The sequence below is a fragment of the Oenanthe melanoleuca genome, chromosome 1A (assembly GCF_029582105.1).
Source record: "Oenanthe melanoleuca isolate GR-GAL-2019-014 chromosome 1A, OMel1.0, whole genome shotgun sequence".
Taxonomy (NCBI): domain Eukaryota; kingdom Metazoa; phylum Chordata; class Aves; order Passeriformes; family Muscicapidae; genus Oenanthe; species Oenanthe melanoleuca.
The window spans coordinates 16,570,276-16,592,250 of NC_079334.1; the positions used below are offsets into that span (position 1 = coordinate 16,570,276).

General features: G+C 43.7%; 1 protein-coding gene across 9 annotated transcripts in view; it reads left to right on the forward strand.

Annotated features, from left to right (window-relative positions):
- The first annotated feature begins 17,223 nt into the window (after positions 1 to 17,223).
- CAPRIN2 (caprin family member 2) overlaps positions 17,224 to 21,975 on the forward strand; it is a 32,889-nt gene continuing 28,137 nt past the window's right edge. For 3 of the 9 annotated variants that reach the window (XM_056512994.1, XM_056512981.1, XM_056513010.1), the window contains exons 1-3: positions 17,224 to 17,261; positions 18,403 to 18,642; positions 20,368 to 20,430. In XM_056512994.1, coding sequence (XP_056368969.1) covers positions 18,472 to 18,642; positions 20,368 to 20,430 — 234 coding nt within the window. In that variant the 5' untranslated portion in view covers positions 17,224 to 17,261; positions 18,403 to 18,471. Of the gene's footprint in view, positions 17,262 to 18,110; positions 18,643 to 20,367; positions 20,431 to 21,975 lie in introns of those variants that run through there. The other 6 variants (XM_056512960.1, XM_056512972.1, XM_056513001.1 and 3 more) reach the window with 4 other exon arrangements.

Sequence of the window (21,975 nt, forward strand, 5' to 3'; positions counted from 1 at the left end):
AATTTCAATCACCTTCATAATTTTTTAAAGCATTGCTTTAAAACTCTCCATTACCATATGCAAAATTGCAAAGTCAATTCCACTTAATTTATTTCATATGTTATTCCAACAGCATCACAAGCAGTTCATTGTTAAGCATCTCTCCAAGTAATAAGCTCAAGGCATCCTTTCCTTCCCACCACTTCACGCTGCACATTTCATCCTGTGTGATTGTCTGATGGAGAAGGGAAGCAGGTAGCCTGGGGCTATGAGAAAGAAGCAGCATCAATGAAGAAGGGTTGGACACAGGTCTTATACCCCCTGAGGACCATGGAATATTTAGAGGATTAATAAAAAAAGGAAATAGGATGAAACTGATCAACAGATGATTAAAAAGCATTATTTAACTTCCCTCTCTCATCAGAATGCTATCCATCATCACAGATGTTCTCTCCTAGGATGGGAAGCTTCCAGACAACCACGAGATTCCCATAAAAGGTGCTGGACAAAATTAACTGAGCTCTGTCTGAGTGCTGCACTTACGGTACTTGCTGGAACAATTAACATGAATCTAACAAATTACTTATTAGCTAATCAGTATATTTTAAAAAGCCTAAAGAAACTTTAAAAAATAACATAATTGTGCTAAATTAAATTGGAGTAAATTAATTTCTTGTGCTCTTAAACCTGTGCTTTGCTGGACTGGCAACATGCTAATCACATAAAATGCATCTACTTAGAAATAGTCCCATTTCTTCTTAATCTACAAAATGTAAACACCCCCTGCTCCTACACACACACACACACACACACACAAAGAGTGAAGCACATGTTCCTCTTCTGATGATTGTGATGTATAAGTACAGCAGCTTCTTCCTCCTCTGTATATTTAGAGGGACAGGCTGTTTGGAAGGCAGAGAAAGCATCTGGTCAATTTGCTAAAATTAAATCTGCTACTTGACACATTTTTTTTTATCCTTAATGCCAGTTTTCAAGCCATGTTTCCATGTAAAGTTCTATTCAGCTGCACCTGCTGCCTTGAATGAGTTCCTAATAGCAAGAGTAGCATCAGCTAAACATGAAAAAAAAAAGTTTAGAAATGTTTTGTAGCCCGTTAAATTGCCTTGAAGTCTGTATATATAATTTCAGTGTAAATAATCACATAATTGGCTGTAAGAAGGGTCATCTGCTGTGAGGCTGGAGGGGAAGAAGTTACATAAATTACATATTTTCTTTAAGCTGCATTGGAAATTTAGGCAACTAATTTAGGTTCCACCCTAAGTTTATTCATAACTGTTGGGGTGTGATATATTGGGTTTTTTCTGCTACATCCCACCATGTAAAGCAAAGAGCAGAAGAGGAGCTGAGCAGTATTGTACTGTCCTGTGTAGAGCCATTTTATTCCTGGGGATGTTCCAGGTCTGTGGATCCCCTGTGTCATTTGAAGAAAAACCCACAGCTATTAAGAGACTGAGACTCAGCCCATGATCCACTGAATGAAGACAAATAATAACCACCAAAAGAACAATTATAAATTATATTGGCGTTTCATATGGCCATCACACCTGAGTATCTTTAGAAAATCAGGATGAGTAATGCAGTTTCTAGTGGATTTACAAGATCCTCTGTTTTTTTACTGTATGTTTCCCTGCAGAGAGCAGAAACATCCACTTAACTGCAGCCAGGCACTGCTTGAAGGACTTTTTTTGTATGGGTACAAGAAACTTGAACTACACAGCAAGATAAATTTTCAACAGGAGCAAACTAAAATGCAAATCTGAAACTGATAAACCATTGGAAATGTGCAACTAACAGCAGCATAATGTGTAGTCATCATGGCAAGGTAAGGGGAAATGTGGAAATTTTAAATTTAAAATCTTTCTCATAAAATATATCCAAATATTCAGGGTGAGGGTTTTTTTGTTTGTTGAGGGGTGGGTTTGTTTGTTTGTTTGCTTTGGTTTGGGGCTTTTTTTTGAGAGCACAGAAGTCAAATTTAGGTCTCTATTGAATGCATTAATACAGAGGGAGTGAGGGGCAAAATACTGACTGGTGAGAAGCCCACAGCAAAATTCCAATGCCTTCAATGAAGGCTGGGTGATGCCTTGCAGGATTGCTTATCTACTTCAACATAAACCTGTGAACAAATACTTACAGACCATGGGGCTTTTGGTTTGGTTTTCAGAATGGCTGGACCTTTCTAGTTACTTCTGATGTCAGAGGGGATGCAGCTCTTCTGGAAGTGGATGCTTTTAGCCACAGAGTTGTCTGCTGGGTCTAGGGCTACCTGGGTCCTACCTACCCCAGGGGTTTTGGAGGATGTTAAGATGGAATGGCTCCTGGCTCTGCATCTGAGCTCTGATTCACTCACCAGTCACATAGGAGAATTTTTTTCAGTTTATTTTTCCAGTGTATCATAGTGTTGTTGACTCTTGAGTCAATCCAGAGTGTTTTATTCTGTGAAATGAATACATATTTATTTATGATTGAAACACGAAGATCTGTTCGTGTTGCCTTTCAGCCTTACTGAAAGAGAAGATATGTGCTTTGTTGTGGTTTTTATGGTTTTCCTGCTAAACTGTAGGATGGTCACTAAATCTCTGTCTCCCTCCCAAGCTCACTCCTGGCTCTTTGTTTTGTTATCAGCAGTGATGGTGCAAGACTGCTCTTCTGAGGATCTGAAGATATTCTGCTGCTGTTACCTTGTCTGGAGGCTGAAGGCTCTCATTATTTCACAGCTTTTTTATCTACTGTGCAGCCCGTCAAAAACCAGGAAAATTTAATTATTCTCTTATATCCTGTCAAGCTTCAGAGATGGTTCTGGTATGTTTTTTTAACAGAAAATGTTCCTGGTATTACATTGGCTCTAGCAGGTATAAAAGCAGTATGGTTTTGACAACATTATTCATTGCTTTTTTATAACTACATGTCTGCATTCTCAAATGCTGCAGAAACACTAAGGGTTTGGGTTATTTCTTCTTTTTATTTTTCTTTTATTTTTTATTTTTTTTATTTTTTTTTTATTTTTATTTTTTTTATTTTTTAACAGGATGTCTGAATTGACCAGTATCCATAACCTTTAAAAAAATAATACACATGTATCTGAATTAGATGAAGGAATAATACCAAGAATAAATAATTATTCATAAACACTCTAAGTAAAGTTCTTTCATGTAACTTTTTCATTAACATCCTAACACTGTCCTGGAAAGCTGTCTAGATTTTAATCTCAAGAAAGCAATTGCTACTTCTCTTAAAGAAGATGAACCATCCCATTAAGATCACAACTCTTGTGAGCAGAAAAAACAGCAAAGGCAAAAAACTCCATGCTTTTCAATATGAATTCTTAATAAAAGTGAAACTTGCATATTGTCTTAATGAAGTCAGTGGGATTAGTCAGTTGCTCAGAGTTAATTGCTCATGGGCTTATGCAGATGGCTAATAAGGGTCCTGGATAAAAATACAGTTTGTAGGCTTAGCTGCAATTTATACTCCCTGTGGTTCCATGTTCTGACACTCATGTGAATGACTGCACTTACCTCAACACAGCAAACATAAAAAAATGTAAAGTTCTTAATTAAAAAGTATGAAGTATACTTAGATTTTACTTAATCAAGTTTTTTCAAGTGAAAGCTTCCTTCTTGTGGCAAAACTTAATAACAGAAAATCAGATCAGTTTCTATGCAGATATTTTAAGACACAGCTTTCTTGGTAACAGATATTGAGGAAATGGAAAAATAAATGAAAATGGGAGTTAGATGAGACAGGGGTTAAATCAATGGCCAATAATTGAATTAATTTTAATAGTATATAAAATATTAAGACCCAACTTGTAAAAATCCCTGGACAAATGCATGCTGCTCTCTGAGAGCTTTATGTAATTGTTGGGATGGTTTCAGCCATGTTAAAAATTGTCAACAATATTCTTCCTTCTCATAAAAATCGATGGCTATTTTTTATAAACATACTGATAGATTTAGGAGCAATTTGCTGGTGAGTCTAAGAAAATAATGGTTGCAGGACATGATGTTTTCAGAATATGAATTAATGAAAAGCCTGGATTTTACTAAAAAGAAGAAAAATGAAGGACTATTATCAAAATAGGTTTTCATACTTTGAATTCTGCAAGAAATCATTGGAAGTCTTCAAGAAAGACAGGGTCTACGCTATAAATCTTGAATGTGTTTATTTGCATTCATGCGTTCAATATTGTTTTTTATTGTGAATTGTGACAAAATGGCCAAAATAAAATTATACATATGCATGTGCATATTTAAAAAACACTTCTCTGCTTTATGAAAGTACCAGGGAGGTGGTTTTTTTTTGTCTCTGCTCTGTGTTTTTTCCCTGTAATTTGTATGTACCTTGCATGTTAATCTTTTGCCAACATTTTCCCCATATAAATAGCATGTTATTTCATGTAAAATGTAAGTATTTACAGGAACACAGATTAATGAAATAAGTTAATTAATAATAAAAATCTCTACAGTCTTCAAGCTTTGTTCACTAATAATTTTGGATGGCTTTTTTCCTCCTCACTGAATTCCACAATAGCACTTTGTGAAGTTGCCAAATTTTGCTACTCTTTTTATTCAATTACATATAGATGCACAACATTTTGCATATTAAATTGTTCAGAACTTGAAGAAGGCAAAAAATGAAGCCACAGAAATTGAGTCCTGAATTCAGGTCACAGACAGGTTTCAGGAATGTCAATTGTCTACCATTTATCCTTTCTTCCTAATGAGAAAAAAAATCAGAATGTGGGGCCTATTTTTTCCTTTCCTCTCAACTTATTGGGTAATGATGCAGAGGAAGCTACCAAATTGCAGAGATAATCTGCAGTGGTCTGAAATCAGATTTTAAATTAAGTTTAATTGAGTCCCAGAATGCATCAGTGACATAGTAGGATTCAAAGGGAAACACAAGTGTAAACATTTTTCACAGGTCCACCTGAAAAGCCTGAGATCAAAGGTATTAACGTGGCAATAAGAAGGAAATAAATCTGTCATTAGCATTTCCCTGGGAATAATGAAATCCATTAGCTTCTCCAGAGGAGTCAGATTATTGGTTGTGGAGTAAAAGGCATGAAAACAGTCCAACTCATTACTATCTAAACCATACTTAAGATGATTAACTGGATCAAAACCCCAAGCAAGTCAGGCTGTTATATTTTTAAAACCTGTTTAACTTAAATATTTCTGACGCATGCACCATGGTTGTAAGGGTACAGCCAGTCTGGGATCCATATTTGTGAGGTCCCTTGTAACACAGAGACCAGAGCCATGAGCCATTAAGGATCCTACAGCTGAGTCAGTGGACAAGCAAGCCAAATTCTGGGATAAGAACAAGTGATCACATAATAACTCAGAAATCTGGAAAAGAAGGATCTGAGAAACAGTTTAAAAAATAACAGTTGGGAAGCTACTTTAATGGAAGTGAAAACCATAGCAAAAAAGCATAATGCTGCAGCAGGAAAATACAACATAACAGAGAAATATTTTAATGGAGACCTGCAGCATCCAAGGGCTCTTGAGGGCTGCGATGCAAGGTCCAGGACAGGAAGCAATTCATAAGCACTTCTTGGGTAGCATAGAGTCCCTGGACTATCTGGCTTCTGCCAGAGGAGCAGATGAAGGTAGCACACAGAATGTGTGTGCTACCAGTGTATGTGTGATCATGTGGGATCATGTGATTAATCCCTGTGCAGAACAGTGAGCATGTGCAATTCCATAGTTCCTCTTTCCAATAAACTCTTTTCAACACAGAACTCTCCTTTCCTTTTAGGAAAAAGAAAACATTTTTTTCCACAGACTAACAAAACTAAATAATAAAGATCTGTTTTGGAGACACTGTTGGTTTCAAATGGACAAATACCCTGGGCAGTTTTTATCAGCATTCCTGTGAATTTCGGAGGTGGGATTATCCCTCTCTTCTGCAGGCAAAAGTCACAGATGTTACTAACTTTGAGTACATAATTCAAAACACAATTCCTCAATCTCCAGGATACTAGAATTCAAAGGACCATATTATGCTCAAAGCATCCCCTTTTTTTATTCTAGTAGCAGATGTGAATGCTCTGTACTTACAACCAGATCTTAATTAATCAAGAAAATGAAGAACACATCCATGTAAAATTCCTCAGAACTTTGTAGTACAGATAGTTTAATTAAGCTTAAAGGTCAATGTTCATTTGCATTGTCCATAAAAATATTTTTTCCTGCAGTTTCTTTGCTCATTTACTGTAAATCTTCTAAATCCTGCAAAACTTAACAATATATCCTGAACTCAACTGTTTTAATGCACAGCCCAGCTTTGTTCTAAGGCCACATCCATGCCAGGCACAGAAAAAGGGAATAGGAGAGGTGTTGTAGAGAAAATAATACTCTACATGTGGACATGTATTAAGGTATCAAAAAGAATGTTTCTGACACAAATAATAAATCCACTTTTATGGACCGGTCCCTATTTTGAAGCTTTTACAGGCACATGACTCTCTAATCTCCCATCTGCAAATTAGTGATTTTTAAAATTTTTATTTCCTCATGCACACACAATAAATAAATCCCATATGAATTCCTGCTCTGCAACACTTCCTCTTTTGCAACTGAGGTTTGGTTAACTCCTAAGTAAGGACAGAGACATTAACAGAGGCAGATGCTGCTGCTTCCATTGCTCAGATCACACCATCCTTCTGCTTGGCTGGGCCCTTTTTACTAAGCTTGCCCAGCACTTTTAAAATTTGCTTTTGCTTTAAGACTTTTTCAGTTCCAAGTGAACTCTTCTATTCTGGGTGAGTGCTTCAGATTGAGTTGAGACACACTAGGGTCTGCATTAAGTGATTGTCCAAGTTTAGGACAAAACTGGGGAAAAGCCTCCAAAGGAGCCCCCCAAACTAAACCCCCCTCACAATTCCTCCCCCCCACTGGGCTCGGAGAGAATTTTACTCGGGGGGAAAAGTGGAAAAAACTTGTTTATTAACAAACACAAGGGAAAAAAAACACTTCCCAGCAACAGGAAAGTACAATCCCAGATGACAAAAGAACTGTTTTCACCGAAGTGAGAGACGGTCGCTGCTGGGAAGGGCGAGAAGCTTCTTGGGCAGGCTCCGGAGGCAGTCTCTGATGCTCAGGTCCCGTCCGGAGCCGGTACAGATCTTGGAGCTGAAGGAGAGAAGGGGGAAGGGGAAGGCAGCAGCAGCCAGGGCAGAGCCGGGGCAGCAGCAGCAGCAGCGGGGCAGAAGCAATAGGGCAAAAGCAGCGGGGCTGGGGTAGCAGCAAGCAGCAGCAAGCAGCAGCAGCAGCCAAGCAAGCACAGCCCCCGGGGCACCACTCCCCCAGGGGGGGGAGAAAGGGCACCGGCGGCAGCTCCATGCAGACAGCGAGGTGTGGGAGCGGGAGAGGAGCAGACATAACACCAACCCAGGACATTCCACCCCTTATCCCACATCGTGAACGTTACACACGATTGGGATATACACCCACTCACTACAACGTAAAGCTTTCATCCGACTTCCGCAAACCTTCATCACTTACACATTTCCTCTCATTTCACTTACTCAGACCTTCAACACTTACATATGTCTTTCTGTCTCATCCTACAATCAGTTCTCCCTGTGGTACACACCGTGTTGTTCCATCTTCCTGCATTATCCACCACGTGCATCCTGGTCCTTGAGCAAAGACAATCCCACGAATGGGTTTGCCTGTACTCGAGGCAGGATTAACCCATACTGCCTTTCCTAACAGACCTCTGACATGGGCCACTGGGACTTTATCTCCATCCACTGTATTAAGGGAGTCAGACTGGGCAGGACCTGCTCGGTTGATGGAACCTCTGGTGTTAACTAACCAAGTAGCCTTTGCTAGATGTTGTTCCCAGTTCTTAAAAGACCCCCCACCTAATGCCTTCAAGGTGGTTTTCAGTAATCCATTGTACCTTTCCACTTTACCTGCAGCTGGTGCATGGTAAGGGATGTGGTACACCCACTCAATGCCATGTTCTCTAGCCCAGGTGTTAATGAGATTGTTCTTAAAATGAGTCCCATTGTCTGACTCAATTCTCTCAGGGGTGCCATGCCTCCACAGGACCTGCTTTTCCAGGCCCAGGATGGTGTTGCGGGCTGTAGCATGAGACACTGGGTATGTCTCTAACCATCCAGTTGTGGCTTCCACCATGGTCAGGACATAGCGCTTGCCTTGGCGGGTCTGAGGCAGTGTGATGTAGTCAATCTGCCAGGCCTCTCCGTACTTATACTTGGACCACCGCCCCCCATACCAGAGGGGCTTCACCCGCTTGGCCTGCTTAATGGCAGCGCACGTGTCACAGTCGTGGATAACCTGGGAGATGCTGTCCATGGTTAGATCCACCCCTCGGTCTCGTGCCCACTTGTAGGTGGCATCTCTGCCCTGATGACCCGAGGCATCATGGGCCCATCGAGCTAGGAACAATTCTCCCTTGTGTTCCCAATCTAAGTCTATCTTCGACACCCCTATCCTTGCAGCTTGATCTACTTGCTGATTATGTTGCTGCTCCTCATTGGCTCTCTTTCTGGGGACATGGGCATCTACATGGCGAACTTTTACAGGTAGTTTCTCTAATCGAGTAGCGATGTCTTTCCACTCTTCAGCAGCCCAAATTGGTTTTCCTCGGCGCTGCCAGTTCGCCTTTTTCCATTTCTTCAACCATCCCCACAGAGCATTGGCTACCACCCAGGAATCGGTGTATAAATAGAGTTTTGGCCATTTCTCTCTCTCTGCGATGTTAAGGGCCAGTTGGACAGCTTTGAGTTCGGCGAATTGACTGGATCCACCCTCTCCTTCAGTGGCCTCTGCAACCCGTCGTGTGGGGCTCCATACAGCTGCTTTCCATCTCCGGTTCATCCCCACGACGCGACAGGAGCCATCAGTGAATAGAGCATAGCGTGTTTCCTCTGCCGGTAGCTCATTGTATGGTGGAGCTTCTTCAGCCCGTGTCACTGGTTCTTCTTCTTCATCCGCGACACCGAAACTTTCACCTTCGGGCCAGTTTGTAATTATTTCCAGAATCCCAGGACGATTTAGTTTCCCGATTCTGGCACGCTGAGTGATGAGGGCAATCCACTTGCTCCACGTGGCACTGGTGGCATGGTGGGTTGAGGGAACCTTTCCGCTGAACATCCACCCCAGCACTGGCAGTCGGGGTGCCAGGAGAAGCTGTGCTTCCGTACCAATGACTTCTGAGGCGGCTTGGACTCCCTCATAGGCGGCCAAAATTTCCTTCTCCGTTGGGGTGTAATTGCCTTCAGACCCTCTGTAACTTCTGCTCCAAAATCCTAGGGGTCGGCCTCGGGTCTCACCAGGCACCTTCTGCCACAGGCTCCAGGACAGACCATGGTTCCCGGCTGCAGAGTAGAGCACATTCTTTACCTCTGGTCCCGTCCTGACTGGGCCAAGGGCCACTGCATGAGCGATCTCCTGCTTGATCTGGGCAAAAGCTTACTGTTGTTCAGGGCCCCAGTGGAAATCGTTCTTCTTGCGAGTGACCTGGTAAAGAGGGCTTACAATTTGGCTGTACTCAGGGATGTGCATTCTCCAAAAGCCTATGGCACCTAGGAAAGCTTGGGTCTCTTTCTTGTTGGTAGGTGGGGACATAGCTGTAATTTTGTTAATGACATCAGTAGGAATCTGACGCCGTCCATCTTGCCACTTCACTCCCAGGAACTGGATCTCACGTGCAGGTCCCTTAACCTTACTCTTCTTGATGGCGAAGCCGGCTTCCAGGAGGATTTGGATAATTTTCTCTCCTTTCTCAAACACTTCTGCTGCTGTGTTCCCCCATACGATGATGTCATCAATATATTGTAGATGTTCCGGAGCCTCACCCTTTTCCAGTGCAGCCTGGATCAGTCCATGACAGATGGTGGGGCTGTGTTTCCACCCCTGGGGCAGTCGATTCCAGGTGTACTGCACGCCCCTCCAGGTGAAAGCAAACTGAGGTCTGCACTCTGCGGCCAGAGGAATGGAGAAAAACGCATTGGCGATGTCAATGGTGGCATACCACCTTGCTGCCTTGGACTCCAGCTCGTACTGCAGCTCCAGCATGTCCGGTACGGCAGCGCTCAGCGGTGGAGTCACTTCATTCAAGGCACGATAGTCCACAGTTAGTCTCCATTCTCCATTAGATTTTCGCACAGGCCAGATGGGACTGTTGAAGGGTGAGTGGGCTTTGCTAACCACCTCTTGGCTCTCCAACTCACGGATCATCTTGTGAATGGGAATCACAGCATCTCGAGTTGTTCTATATTGCCGGCGATGTACTATTGAAGTGGCAATTGGTACTCGTTGGTCTTCTCCTTTCAGAAGTCCTACTGTAATGGGATTCTCAGCCAGTCCAGGCAGGGTGTTCAATTGGCGGATTTGTTCTGCCATTACAGCCGCTATCCCGAATGCCCACTTCAGGCCTTTTGGATCCTTAAAATACCCGCTCCGAAGGTAATCTATGCCCAAAATGCATGGGGCCTCTGGACCAGTCACAACAAGATGTTTCTTCCATTCCCTTCCAGTTAAACTCACTTCAGCTTCCACCAGGGTGAAGTCCTGCGAGCCACCTGTTACACCAGCGATGGAAACGGATTCTTCCCCCACATATCTTGATGGAATTATCGTACATTGGGCACCTGTATCAACTAAAGCTCGGTACTTCTGTGGTTTCGATGTGCCAGGCCACCGAATCCACACAGTCCAAAAGACACGATTTTCCCTCGCCTCACCCTGGCTAGAGGCAGGGCCCCTCTAAGCCTGTTTATCCTTCTTCCCTGGGGCATGCATCTTAGAAGTTCCTTCGAGAGGGTCAGACATGTCATTATCACTGTCATATTTGGCACTTTGGGTACGGGCAACAGGAGCGGCTCTCCTTCGGATGGAACTTCCGCTTTCAATCTTGCCTTCCTTCAACTCCCTCACCCGTCGTGCCAGAGCAGCCGTAGGCTTTCCATCCCATCTCCTCATGTTCTCTCCAAAATCCTGCAGGAAAAACCATAGCTCGGCCCGGGGAGTGTACCTCCTCTCCCCATCGGGAGAACGTCTACGTTGGTTGCCAGGACGTCCAATTTGCACGGCTGAAATTTGGAGGAGGTCCTCCTTAATTTCCTCCCTGAGCCTCTTATGATTTTCCTCTATCTTGTCCTCTAAGTTCTGCAAGCGTGTTTCCACGGCGGCGATTCTGGCATGGGTTGGGCCATGCACAGCATCCGCGTATGCCCGGAGCTTCTTTGCCATGTCCAGCACCGTTTCATATACCTCTTCCCGCTTCATTATGGCCAAAGCAGACGCATATTCAGATGGCCCGAGTCGCACCAGCTTCCTCCACATTACAGGTGTGCATGGTACCAGGTCTGGGTTCCTAGTTGTTACATCATCTGAAAAAATAATCTCCGCCACTGCCATCTCCCTCAAACGTTGGATCCCTTGCTCTATGGTTTTCCACTTGGTCTGCTGCATATACAGATCATCGGCACACAGATATCTTTGTGCTACGCTGTCTAAAACACGTGCCCAGAGGCTTTGAGGGTTAGCCTCCCTCATCATACCTTGATTGATGACCGGATCATGAGACAGGGATCCCAGGTGTCTCACCTCAGTGCCATCTAGGATGGTAGCCTTGCCTGCGGCATCCCAAAGCCGGACCAGCCAACTAATTATGGATTCATCGGGCTGTCTTGTATAATCCTTTCTTAAACCCCGAAGATCTTTTAAGGACAGGGACTCATTATTAGTTTCTGATCTCACACCAGTGGTTTTAACTCTTGATTTTACATCAGAAGGTGTTGAAGGTCCTTCTCCTGCATCCTCATCATCATCCTCCACTGGCCGATCGGTCTTCTTGGTGCACTTCCCACTCCTTGTACTGGTAGCCACAGCCATTGGTTGAAGCTTGCTTTCTAATTTCATCCCTGTCCTCGAGCCTGGGGTGCTAACTACAGCCTGAGTAGCTGGCATAGTAGCTATGTTATCTCCCTGTTCCCTTTCCTTTGTTTGTTGTTCTCCACTATCTAACAGGGTACGATAAGCATACGCCAGAGCCCAGCTCACTGCAGTAATCTTTTTTTCCCTGGAGTTATTGTGGCATTTCTCTTTCACATATTTTACCACCTCAGCCGGGTTCTGAATTTGCTCATTTGAAAAATCCCAAACCATAGGATCAGAAAATTCCTTTAACATCTGGCCCAGGTCCTGCCATTTTCCACACCACTCAGGACACCTCACACTTTGTCCTGCTACTAAATCAGGAGTCGCACCAGCACCTCTAGAAATCTCAGCCCTGATTTTATATAAACTGTAAACTGTGTAGAGGAAGCTTACAACATTAAACGTCAGGAAGATGATCTCTTTAATACTAAAGGAGAACTGCACATATCCTAATAACGAGGTAAAAAATTCAGAGGAGACAAAGGGAAGCAAAGGCTGAAAAGCCTCCTCCCCTGCTTCTCCTCTAATAAACTGGATACATATCCATAACCAGGATCCAGAAGATATCCCTGGAACCGATTCCAGCATTTTCATAAACCTCTTACAAGCCATTGCAACCAAGCCCAGTCCAATCAATATTTTGGTCATTATCCCTCTAGTATAAAAACTACAAATAAGGGATAGTACTGGAGCTATTTCCGGGCAGGAAAATAACCCCAGAGACCAAAGAGGCATTAAAACCTCAAAAAACCCCAGTATCCAGAACCACATACTGAAATCCATTCCAAACAGCATTCTATATAGTTACACAGTTTTTTCCACTTTCTTCGGTTCCCCATACGGGCCACCAAATTATTTGTCCAAGTTTAGGACAAAACTGGGGAAAAGCCTCCAAAGGAGCCCCCCAAACTAAACCCCCCTCACAATTCCTCCCCCCCACTGGGCTCGGAGAGAATTTTACTCGGGGGGAAAAGTGGAAAAAACTTGTTTATTAACAAACACAAGGGAAAAAAAACACTTCCCAGCAACAGGAAAGTACAATCCCAGATGACAAAAGAACTGTTTTCACCGAAGTGAGAGACGGTCGCTGCTGGGAAGGGCGAGAAGCTTCTTGGGCAGGCTCCGGAGGCAGTCTCTGATGCTCAGGTCCCGTCCGGAGCCGGTACAGATCTTGGAGCTGAAGGAGAGAAGGGGGAAGGGGAAGGCAGCAGCAGCCAGGGCAGAGCCGGGGCAGCAGCAGCAGCAGCGGGGCAGAAGCAATAGGGCAAAAGCAGCGGGGCTGGGGTAGCAGCAAGCAGCAGCAAGCAGCAGCAGCAGCAGCCAAGCAAGCACAGCCCCCGGGGCACCACCCCCCCAGGGGGGGAGAAAGGGCACCGGCGGCAGCTCCATGCAGACAGCGAGGTGTGGGAGCGGGAGAGGAGCAGACATAACACCAACCCAGGACAGTGATCTTTAGATGTCCCATCCAATCCAAATCATTTGGTGATTCCAGGCGGGACTGAAAGAACAAGCAGTTCACAGGATCCTTTCTGCACTTTCACTGAAATTCCAGAAACCCACAGCCTGGAAACAGGAATTTCAGCTTCTGCCAGGGAGCATAACTCCATTCCCTAGCAGATCATAAAGTGTTAACATGGACTTTAATTAAACACATGCTGTTTGGCCTGGAGCTACATAGGTGAAATTCGGCTAAGCTTGTAATGGCACGGTAACTATTTCTGTTAAGTTTTGTTGCTCACTTTCTTCTTTCCCTTGAAAATTTTGGGATAATTTTTCTGATAAAACACAGAAAGTGAATGAAAAAAAGAAAAGCAAAATGAGAAGAATGGAAAGGAATCAATGGAATCTAGAATTCTGGTGAGAAGTGAGCCAGGCAACTGGAACTGGCTGGGAATTGGAAAGGGTGCTTGGCACTGGTTGCATGCAAAGAGCAGGAACATGAACCAGTTTGCTGGGCAAGATTGAACATGGAGGCAAAAAAGGAGGAAAATTTTCCATATAAGGAAACTGAAATCAGAATCCTGTGATGAAAACACAGAAGACAAGGAGCTGGACTGTAAAGGAAGAAGTGTATATTTAAGAAGCATTTCCAAAGTTAGAAATCACTGTGAGGTGTAGCAGCTGGTGTAAGGCAATGGTGGACATGGAGTGAAGCAACTTTTCTCCAGATCCCTTGGCTCTGAGTTCTGAACAGCAGACAGGCAGCCACAGGGTTTATACGTGGAAAAAACTCCTTGCAGCATAAAACAGCCTTGTACCAACATATTTCCTGCAGGTTCTTCTGATAAACTGGTGCAATTCTGACTAACAAACCTCTTTGTGAGACCCAATGAATTCATCTCGTGTTGGATCCAGAATTCCTCAGCCTTCCTGTCTGAAATATGTTCCATGACTGAAGCAGGTTTCTCTTATCCATTGGCGGATAATCTTTGCAACATCTTCACTATTTATCTTTCTTTCCGAAAGTTAACAAGCAGCTGATCTTATTCTACACATTGACTTCCTGGAGTTTCACAATGTAGTCATAGAAGGGATGGCAGGGAATGAAAATGGGAACCTGGCCTCAGTGTTCACCACAGATGGCTCATTGCATCCGGGTTGGCCCAGTGGGTTGGCCCATTGCATCTGGAAGGATGCAGCTGATGTTGCAAGCCACTGGGATTAGGAAGGTTTTAGTGGGCTGGATAAAGAGCCAGGTGTGGAAAACTGGAAGTGGTTGGGCAAAGGGTTGGAATTGTGTGCAAAGGAGATCCTCCTTCTCAAAGGAGCCTGTTACTTGGACAACATGCAGACCTGGGGAGAAAGACTGAGCCTGAGGTTCAAGAATAGAAATTGGAATCTGAGAAAAATGAGAGCAGGATAAACTTTTGAGACTGGGAAAAATCAGGGCAGTTGCAGTGCGAGGGGATAAGCAGAATCAGTCAAACATGATGAAAAGAACAGAACACTTTTCTTCAGCCATTAGAGTGCGTTCCCCTTCTGATCCTGGAGTAAAAGGCACAGATACCCATGATGCATGGCTAGACTATCATAACCTATGATCATCTACTTAGAGATGATCTCACAATGAATCTGCAAAATGGCATTAAACTAATTAATTTAGGCTGTGCTCAATTCTGGTATTTCCTAACTTCACTGGGCTTGACCTCACCAGACTAATACACTCTTTACAGTGCTCTAGAGACCACAGATATACTATAAATATATATAGCATTAGTCTCAATTAGCTACTCTATATTTTTTAAAATGAAATGAAAACATCCTTTGATTTTAAATACAGATTTGGCTTGTGTGGATTTTCCTTTTGATTTTTCCTCTTTTATACAAATAATTGTAAAAATGCACTATAAAGCAATTTGTCAGCAGTAATTCTGACAGAATAGTCCCAGATGTATGAACATTAATTATGACTTATTATTAATAAATGCATTAACCAATCATTCACTTTATAATTACTTTTCAAGGATCTACCCTATCTGTGTTAGCTTTGGAAAAAAGCATAGAAATCTACTGGAAGGACTCTCAGAGCACACTGCTGATCCTAGACACAAGTTGTGTCTTACTCATTAGCATTTCTTTAAAGTCATGAAAACTGCCTCACAAAGTAATCCCTTTTAGGAGCCAGGGCTTTAAAAAAAAAAAAAAAAAAAAAGACTTTTGAGATGTATGATTAAGGAATTTGACACATTGAGAAGTGGCTAGATTGTGGATGCTACAGGTGGTGGCATACAACTGAATCTGATTCTGTGATACTCTGTGAATTCTCCTTATTGTTTGAACCATGTATCATTTGCTTGTTTTACTTTTAAAAGCAATCTTTTGTACGAATAACCTTTCCTCCCCAGTTCTGTCATTCATCCCATGTACTACATAAATATTTCTTGTGTTCTGTAAAACCTGTCTTTGCAATCCTTCCTCACAGACTCACTTTTTTCTCTTTCAAAATGTCTCTATTTTCGTTACTTTTAGGATTGCTACGGACTTGTCATATGGTTTATTTATTCTTTGTGGTAATGGCCACAAAAAGAGAAACCCAGATTTCCAGCTCAGTCCTCTGATCTTTGGAAGGTCTGTTTTCCCTATTCTTCCAGCCTTCAATACCTTCCACGGCACTGACTGATAGGGGCCAATGGAAGTTTTTAAAGTGATTATTTATTGTGTGTATTCAATTCAATTGAAGTGCTTTCACTAGTTATCAAGAGTTTGCACGGATGGGTGGCATTGGGCTGTCCTATGGAGATTGACTGAGGGAGCTGGGGGTGTTCAGCCTGGAGAAAAGGAGGCCCAGGGAGACCTTATCATTCTCTAGAACCACTTGGCTCTAGAGGATGTAGCCAGGTGTGGAGTTGGGCTCTTCCCCCAGTGACAAGGGATGACATGAGAGGATAGCCCTAAACTGTACCATGGGAGGTTTAGGTTGGACACTAGGAAGAATTTCTTCACAGAAGGGGTGATTAGACATTGGAATGGGTTGCCCAGGGAGCTAGTGAGTCAATGTCCCTGGAGGTGTTTAAGGACTGGACATGGCACTCCGTGCCTTGGTCTAGCGTACAGTTCAGTCACAGGCTGGACTCCAATCTAATCGATTCTGTGGTTATTAGAGGGCATTCACATTTTTGTTAGCCCCACTAGTCTCCTCCAGGACCTTTGTGCGGGCCCAGAGGAATGCTTCAGCTGGTTTACAGGCACAGACCAACACTTTTCCTGCCTCAGGGCCGCTCCAGCCGAAGGATGTGACTGAACAGCGGGCTGCGCACGGGTGGGGGTCCAGGGATCCCCTTGCACGGAGGATGGAGCTCTCGTCGTGGGGCTGCTCGGGGAGCGCTGTCCGCCTGCCTCGGGCTGGCTGTCGTGAGCGGCTGCTGCGACACACGACACACGACACACGATACACGACACACGCGATGCGACAGCGCATCGTGGCTGGGCCAGGGCCCAGCGGCACTCTCCCTCGCGGACGGTACATGGCGGACACCTGACCTCCCTCGCCCACCAAGCGGGTGGCAGGGCCACTGTCCCCGGGCGCCCCGTTCCCCGCCAGGGCCGCCCCTCAGGCCCCTGCAGGAGCACCAGATCCCACCCGAGAGATGGACGCCTCACGCCCCGAGGAGCGCGGAGCCCCCACACGGCTTCAGGGCGGCGCCGGGCGGGACGCCCCGACCTTCACGGAGCCGCCCCGCGGCCCCGCCCTCCAGGCGCGGCGCAGGGCGGGCGGCTGAGGCGGCGCCGGCCATTGGGAGGCGGGCGGTGACCGGCGCGGAGCTGCCCCGCCCCGCCGCTATATGAGGCGGGGGGCGGGCGGCGGGGCGGGCCTGAGCGAGTGCGGGCACCGAGGTGAGCGGGGAGGCGGGAGCGAGCCGCGCGGTGCGGGCCGGCGGGCCCCGCAGCGCGGCGGGAGGCGGAGGAGGTGAATCCACCGGCAGGAAGGAGCCGCTGCTCCTCTCCTCCCCACTCCGCCGCCGCCCCGCTCGGGGAGCCGTGGCGGCCGTTCCCTCTCCCCCGGGAGGAGCTCCCTGCCCATCCCTGGCAAGGACGCGATGGAGGGCTCGCCCCGGCTCCCCCGGCGGCGGGGGCCGTCCCGGGGAAAGGCAGGATTTGCCCCGGTTGCCCGGTGGGGTGATGTGGTGCGGCCTCCCCGGCGGCGGGCAGGCAGAATTGTGGTGTCATTGCTTTCCAGGAGCAGGTGTCCGTAAGTAGTTGAAAATGAGGGTGGCCGAGCATCTCTTGCAGAAACTCTGCTCAAGGTTACAGCCCCCGTGGCACAGGCACGTCTTTTGGATGGGTGTAGGGTGGGACCAGTTCCTCACGAAGAATGATGCCGTTGTAACTAAGCTAGCTCTTTGCTTTTTTTTTTTTCAGACGTTTTTCTCTTTTGTGTGTTTTTTTTTTTTTTTTTTTTTTTTTTTTTTTTTTTTTTTTTGGGCTTTTTTAATAGAGTTTTTAAGTTCTCGGTTGGATTGCTGCGGAGGTCATGGAAGGGTAAAACCGATTTAACGGGGTTGAGAAGAAAAGAGGCTGTACCTTCGGGCATGGCACTTGTAAATTTTCATTCAGGCTGCAGCCCGGATGCCAGGCTGGCGGCGTGATTTGCAATTGCTTGCTTGCAGTTTTTTCCCCAGTGGGTGATGTGTGCAGGAAACCTGCCTAGTTGTATATGGTCACTATATTGGATTTCTGGAATAATCCCCTGTGCTGTCTAATTCTGCCTATGCAAAGGATTTTTGGTGTCTGGATGGGTGGGGAGGCTTCGAACAATACGAAGTTTGCCTTGCTTTGAAATTCTTGCTACAGATATTCTGAAAGGGAGGGAGAAGCATGGAAAAATTGTGGTCGGTCCTTCCCGAGGCTCAGTTTTGTGGCTTCACGTTCTGAATACGTGATGTGACAAGAAAAGATGTAACTTGAAAAGGGGGAGCAGGGTGTGAGAGAGCGAAATAAGAGTTTCTTTGCAGCTCCATCCATTTCAATGGTGCAGCTTTCCCAAGCCCCTTTCCATCGTCCATCATCACCTTCAGGCCGGTCGGAGGAAGGGGAGGAGAAGAGGATGAAGGCGGCCAAGCAGCAGGTGACCCCGGCTGGGGAGAGCCCGGCTCCCGCCAGCCCCCTGCAGTCCGCGCTGAGCACGGCGGCCTCTCCTTCCCAGGCGTATGAGATCTACATTGACAACGGGCTCATCTGCCTCAAACACAAGATCAGGAACATCGAGAAAAAGAAGGTAACTTGATTTTTCTTGCCCGTGGCACCTATTGAAGCCGCAGATAGCAAAGCTCCTTGCCTTGTAAATAATATTTCATTTTATTTCCATTGCTTTTAATAGCTGGAATAAGGTTATGAATGTATATAGAGAGCAAATATATGTTTATCAGAACTGAGGATTCTTCTGTAGACCAAATCAGGTTGGAACAAACTTGGATCTGATTTAAATGTGGTTTATAGTCTTGCAGAAATCTTTCATCAGTTACATGCATCTGATACTAATTTAGATGCAAATAGTTTGTAAAATTGGAAGTTAGAACAAATGTTTCATCTGACAGTGGAAATGTCAGATTATATTAAATATATATAGCCCTTAACTTTGCATAAATATTTGACTTACATATTTTAAATATGGGCAAATGTTACTGGCTAGAAAACTTTTATGCAGAAATCCTCCAAAACTTGATCTCTCATTTTAACCTCTGCTTTTCTGAGGCTGGGGGGACAGAACAGTGTTAGTAAGAATAATAACTGAGATAATTATACACCTAAACCATTGTATTTGTGGCTAGTCAGACTTCTGGCTTTTCAGTTGAGTGGCAGGTGAGTGAAGGTTGTGTGCTTGGTTTTGAGTAGAGAGAATGTTATTTTCTGTAGGATGAAAGAAATAATAGTGCTGTTGCTTTCAGTGCTGGATCAGGATTACAAGTAAAGCAATTGTGTGAATATGTGCTTCTCTAAATGTCTGAAAAGCTTTTAGTTATGTCTTAGGGCAAGGAGAGAGAGTAGATCAGACATCTGGCCATGTGCTTAGGGGACTTGATCCTCCTGCAGGAGATGCAGTATTACTGCTGTCTCATGTCATGCATCATGCTGTACTTTTGGATAACATCAGCAACGAGCATGTTTCCTTTGTGTGATTAAACAACTTTGTGTTTAATTCTAATTCTGTCCAAGGAAGCTTCTTGTTGTGAATTTCTCTGGTACCTTTGATTTACACATGAGTGACAATATGGCCTCATCAGCAAATATGTGTGACTTACTAAAATGAGTAGAAAGTATTCCTAGCCTTATGCTCCTATAGGTAGTCAGAGAAGCTCTGCATACACAAATTGAATAGTGCTTGACTCCGTGGCAATGAAGTCACCTTTTGAAGTAATTTTCTCTAAAGAAGTTTTCAATACCAAATAGTTTAGCTTTGTATTGTTTACATCAGCGTTTAAAGACTGCTTTGGTATTAAATCTTAATAAATAAAAATCTTTATAAAAATTTTAATAAATCTTATTTCTTCCCTGATTTTTCCCCCTAATTTTCCTTGTCCACTTTCTTAGGGAACAGGGCTATACATTTTTGCTGTAACTAAAGCTAATTTTTTGAAAGACATAATTATTCAAGGATGATATAACTAAATTCCAGCCTTGGCTTGGGAAAGCTACAAAAGCTTAACTAAAACAAGGACGCAGGATGTATTTGAAGCCACTTAAAGATCTTGGATCAATGCATTAATAGTTCTTAAATGAAACAGAAGTTGCAAGTAAGAATTGAAAGATCAGTGTTAGGGAAAGGAAGTAGACGGTCCTGCAGACTGAAACAGGCAAATCAAAGGCATAGCAAAACTGGTCTTTTCTCCAGAGACAGGAGGAAGTTGGATGCTTTCTATTCCATGTTACAGTATTTCACTCACACCCCTTACTTAATTTTTATATTGGATTCTGTATAATGTTTACTTTGAATTTTCTGCAGCTCAAACTAGAAGACTACAAAGATCGTCTGAAGAAGGGAGAAACCCTCAATCAAGACCAATTGGTAAGCTTGCTTTTATGCAGGAGTGGAAGGCCTCAAAACCTTCTGATGTGGCAGGAACGATGGGATGCTGAAGGAGATAAGAGTGTTTTTACTAAAGGAATGCTTCCAGGCTTGCAAAGACATTTTTCACAAAATCAAATTAACAAATTTTTGGTAATCAGGCTGAATGTTGAGCCCACAAGCTCTGTCTCCTGTTTTAATCTTCATAGTGTTCCCTGAATTAACAGAAGATCCCTGTTTATCTTTGTTCTGTAGGCTTTCAGCTTCAGTGCTCTTGCACCTCTGGTTCTAATGATGTATCTGTGTGCAGCTGATCTATATGGTAGGGCAGTGTTAGAACCCAAGCCTCAAAAATTCTGAGATGGCTAATTAATCCTCATGATTTCTTCATTAACAGCTATTACTTGAAATTGATGGTTGTAACCAACAGTGCTGTTGGTTACAAGTAGCTATTGATATAACTGACAGTGCTGGCTTTTTTTGGCTTGGTCTGGAATGGATTCTAGATCTGAAACCAAGTTTCTGTAACATTAAAGCTTTAGCAAAGCTGAGTGGCAGTGTCACATAATTCAAAGAGTTTATTACTCTAGTGATCTAGGAGTCACATTTTTAAAATGTAGTGGAAATGTGCTAAAGAGTAATTGTCTGATGAGGGGCACTGATGCTTCCGTGATAGTGCTGGTCCTCTTCATGAACTAGCTGGAAAAATGTAATTGGTTGCTAACTTTATCGCAGTGCAGCAGTCTGAGAACACAAATTTTATTTTCTTACTGTGACTCATTTGTAAAAGAGTTAGACATAAATGGGATAAGAGGGGAAAATGGTAAATCTGTTGGAGTAAATTGTCTTTTAGTACTTAACTGCAAAATCTGATGTGGTCTCTTTCCATTTCAAGTGTAAAAGTAAGTTAATTAAATCTGATGTTTTGGAGTAGGTTGATGACCTACTCCAAAACTTCTCAACTCAATCTTTAATCAAGTGGGCAAGAAACTTTTGTGTTTAGGATTTTATTATTTCTAGCTGGGCATCACTTTTTACATTTTAGTACCTTCATCCCAGTTTCTGGAGTTTTTTAGGGTACTAAAATGAAGAATTAGATTCAGTCTTCATAGTGAACTGACAAGGGGTAATCAGACTGTTCAGGTGACTATTGAAGAATCACATAAACACTCAATATTTAATTAATAATCTTGTGAAGTCCCATGCTTCAGTACTTAAGATACAGAATTACTGCATTTGTAACTTTCAGATGTAAATTTGTGGTGTATATACAAATTGAAGCTGCAGTAGAGCTTAATAGATCTTAACACCTAAAAAAACCAACTGCCTATAATAGTGATGCTCTAATGTAACTTGATGTCATCTATAGTTTTAATTTTCTCACACAGAGGAAGAAGTGCATGTCTGGTGATGAACTTGTTTTGCAAGCAATTTGGATTAAGCTGTAATTACTTATGGTGCATGCCTGCCAGACCTAATGTGTGTGCTAGCCTTATATTAGGAAACACTTGTTTCAAAAATGAGGAGCTTCCAGCAAGTTAAATA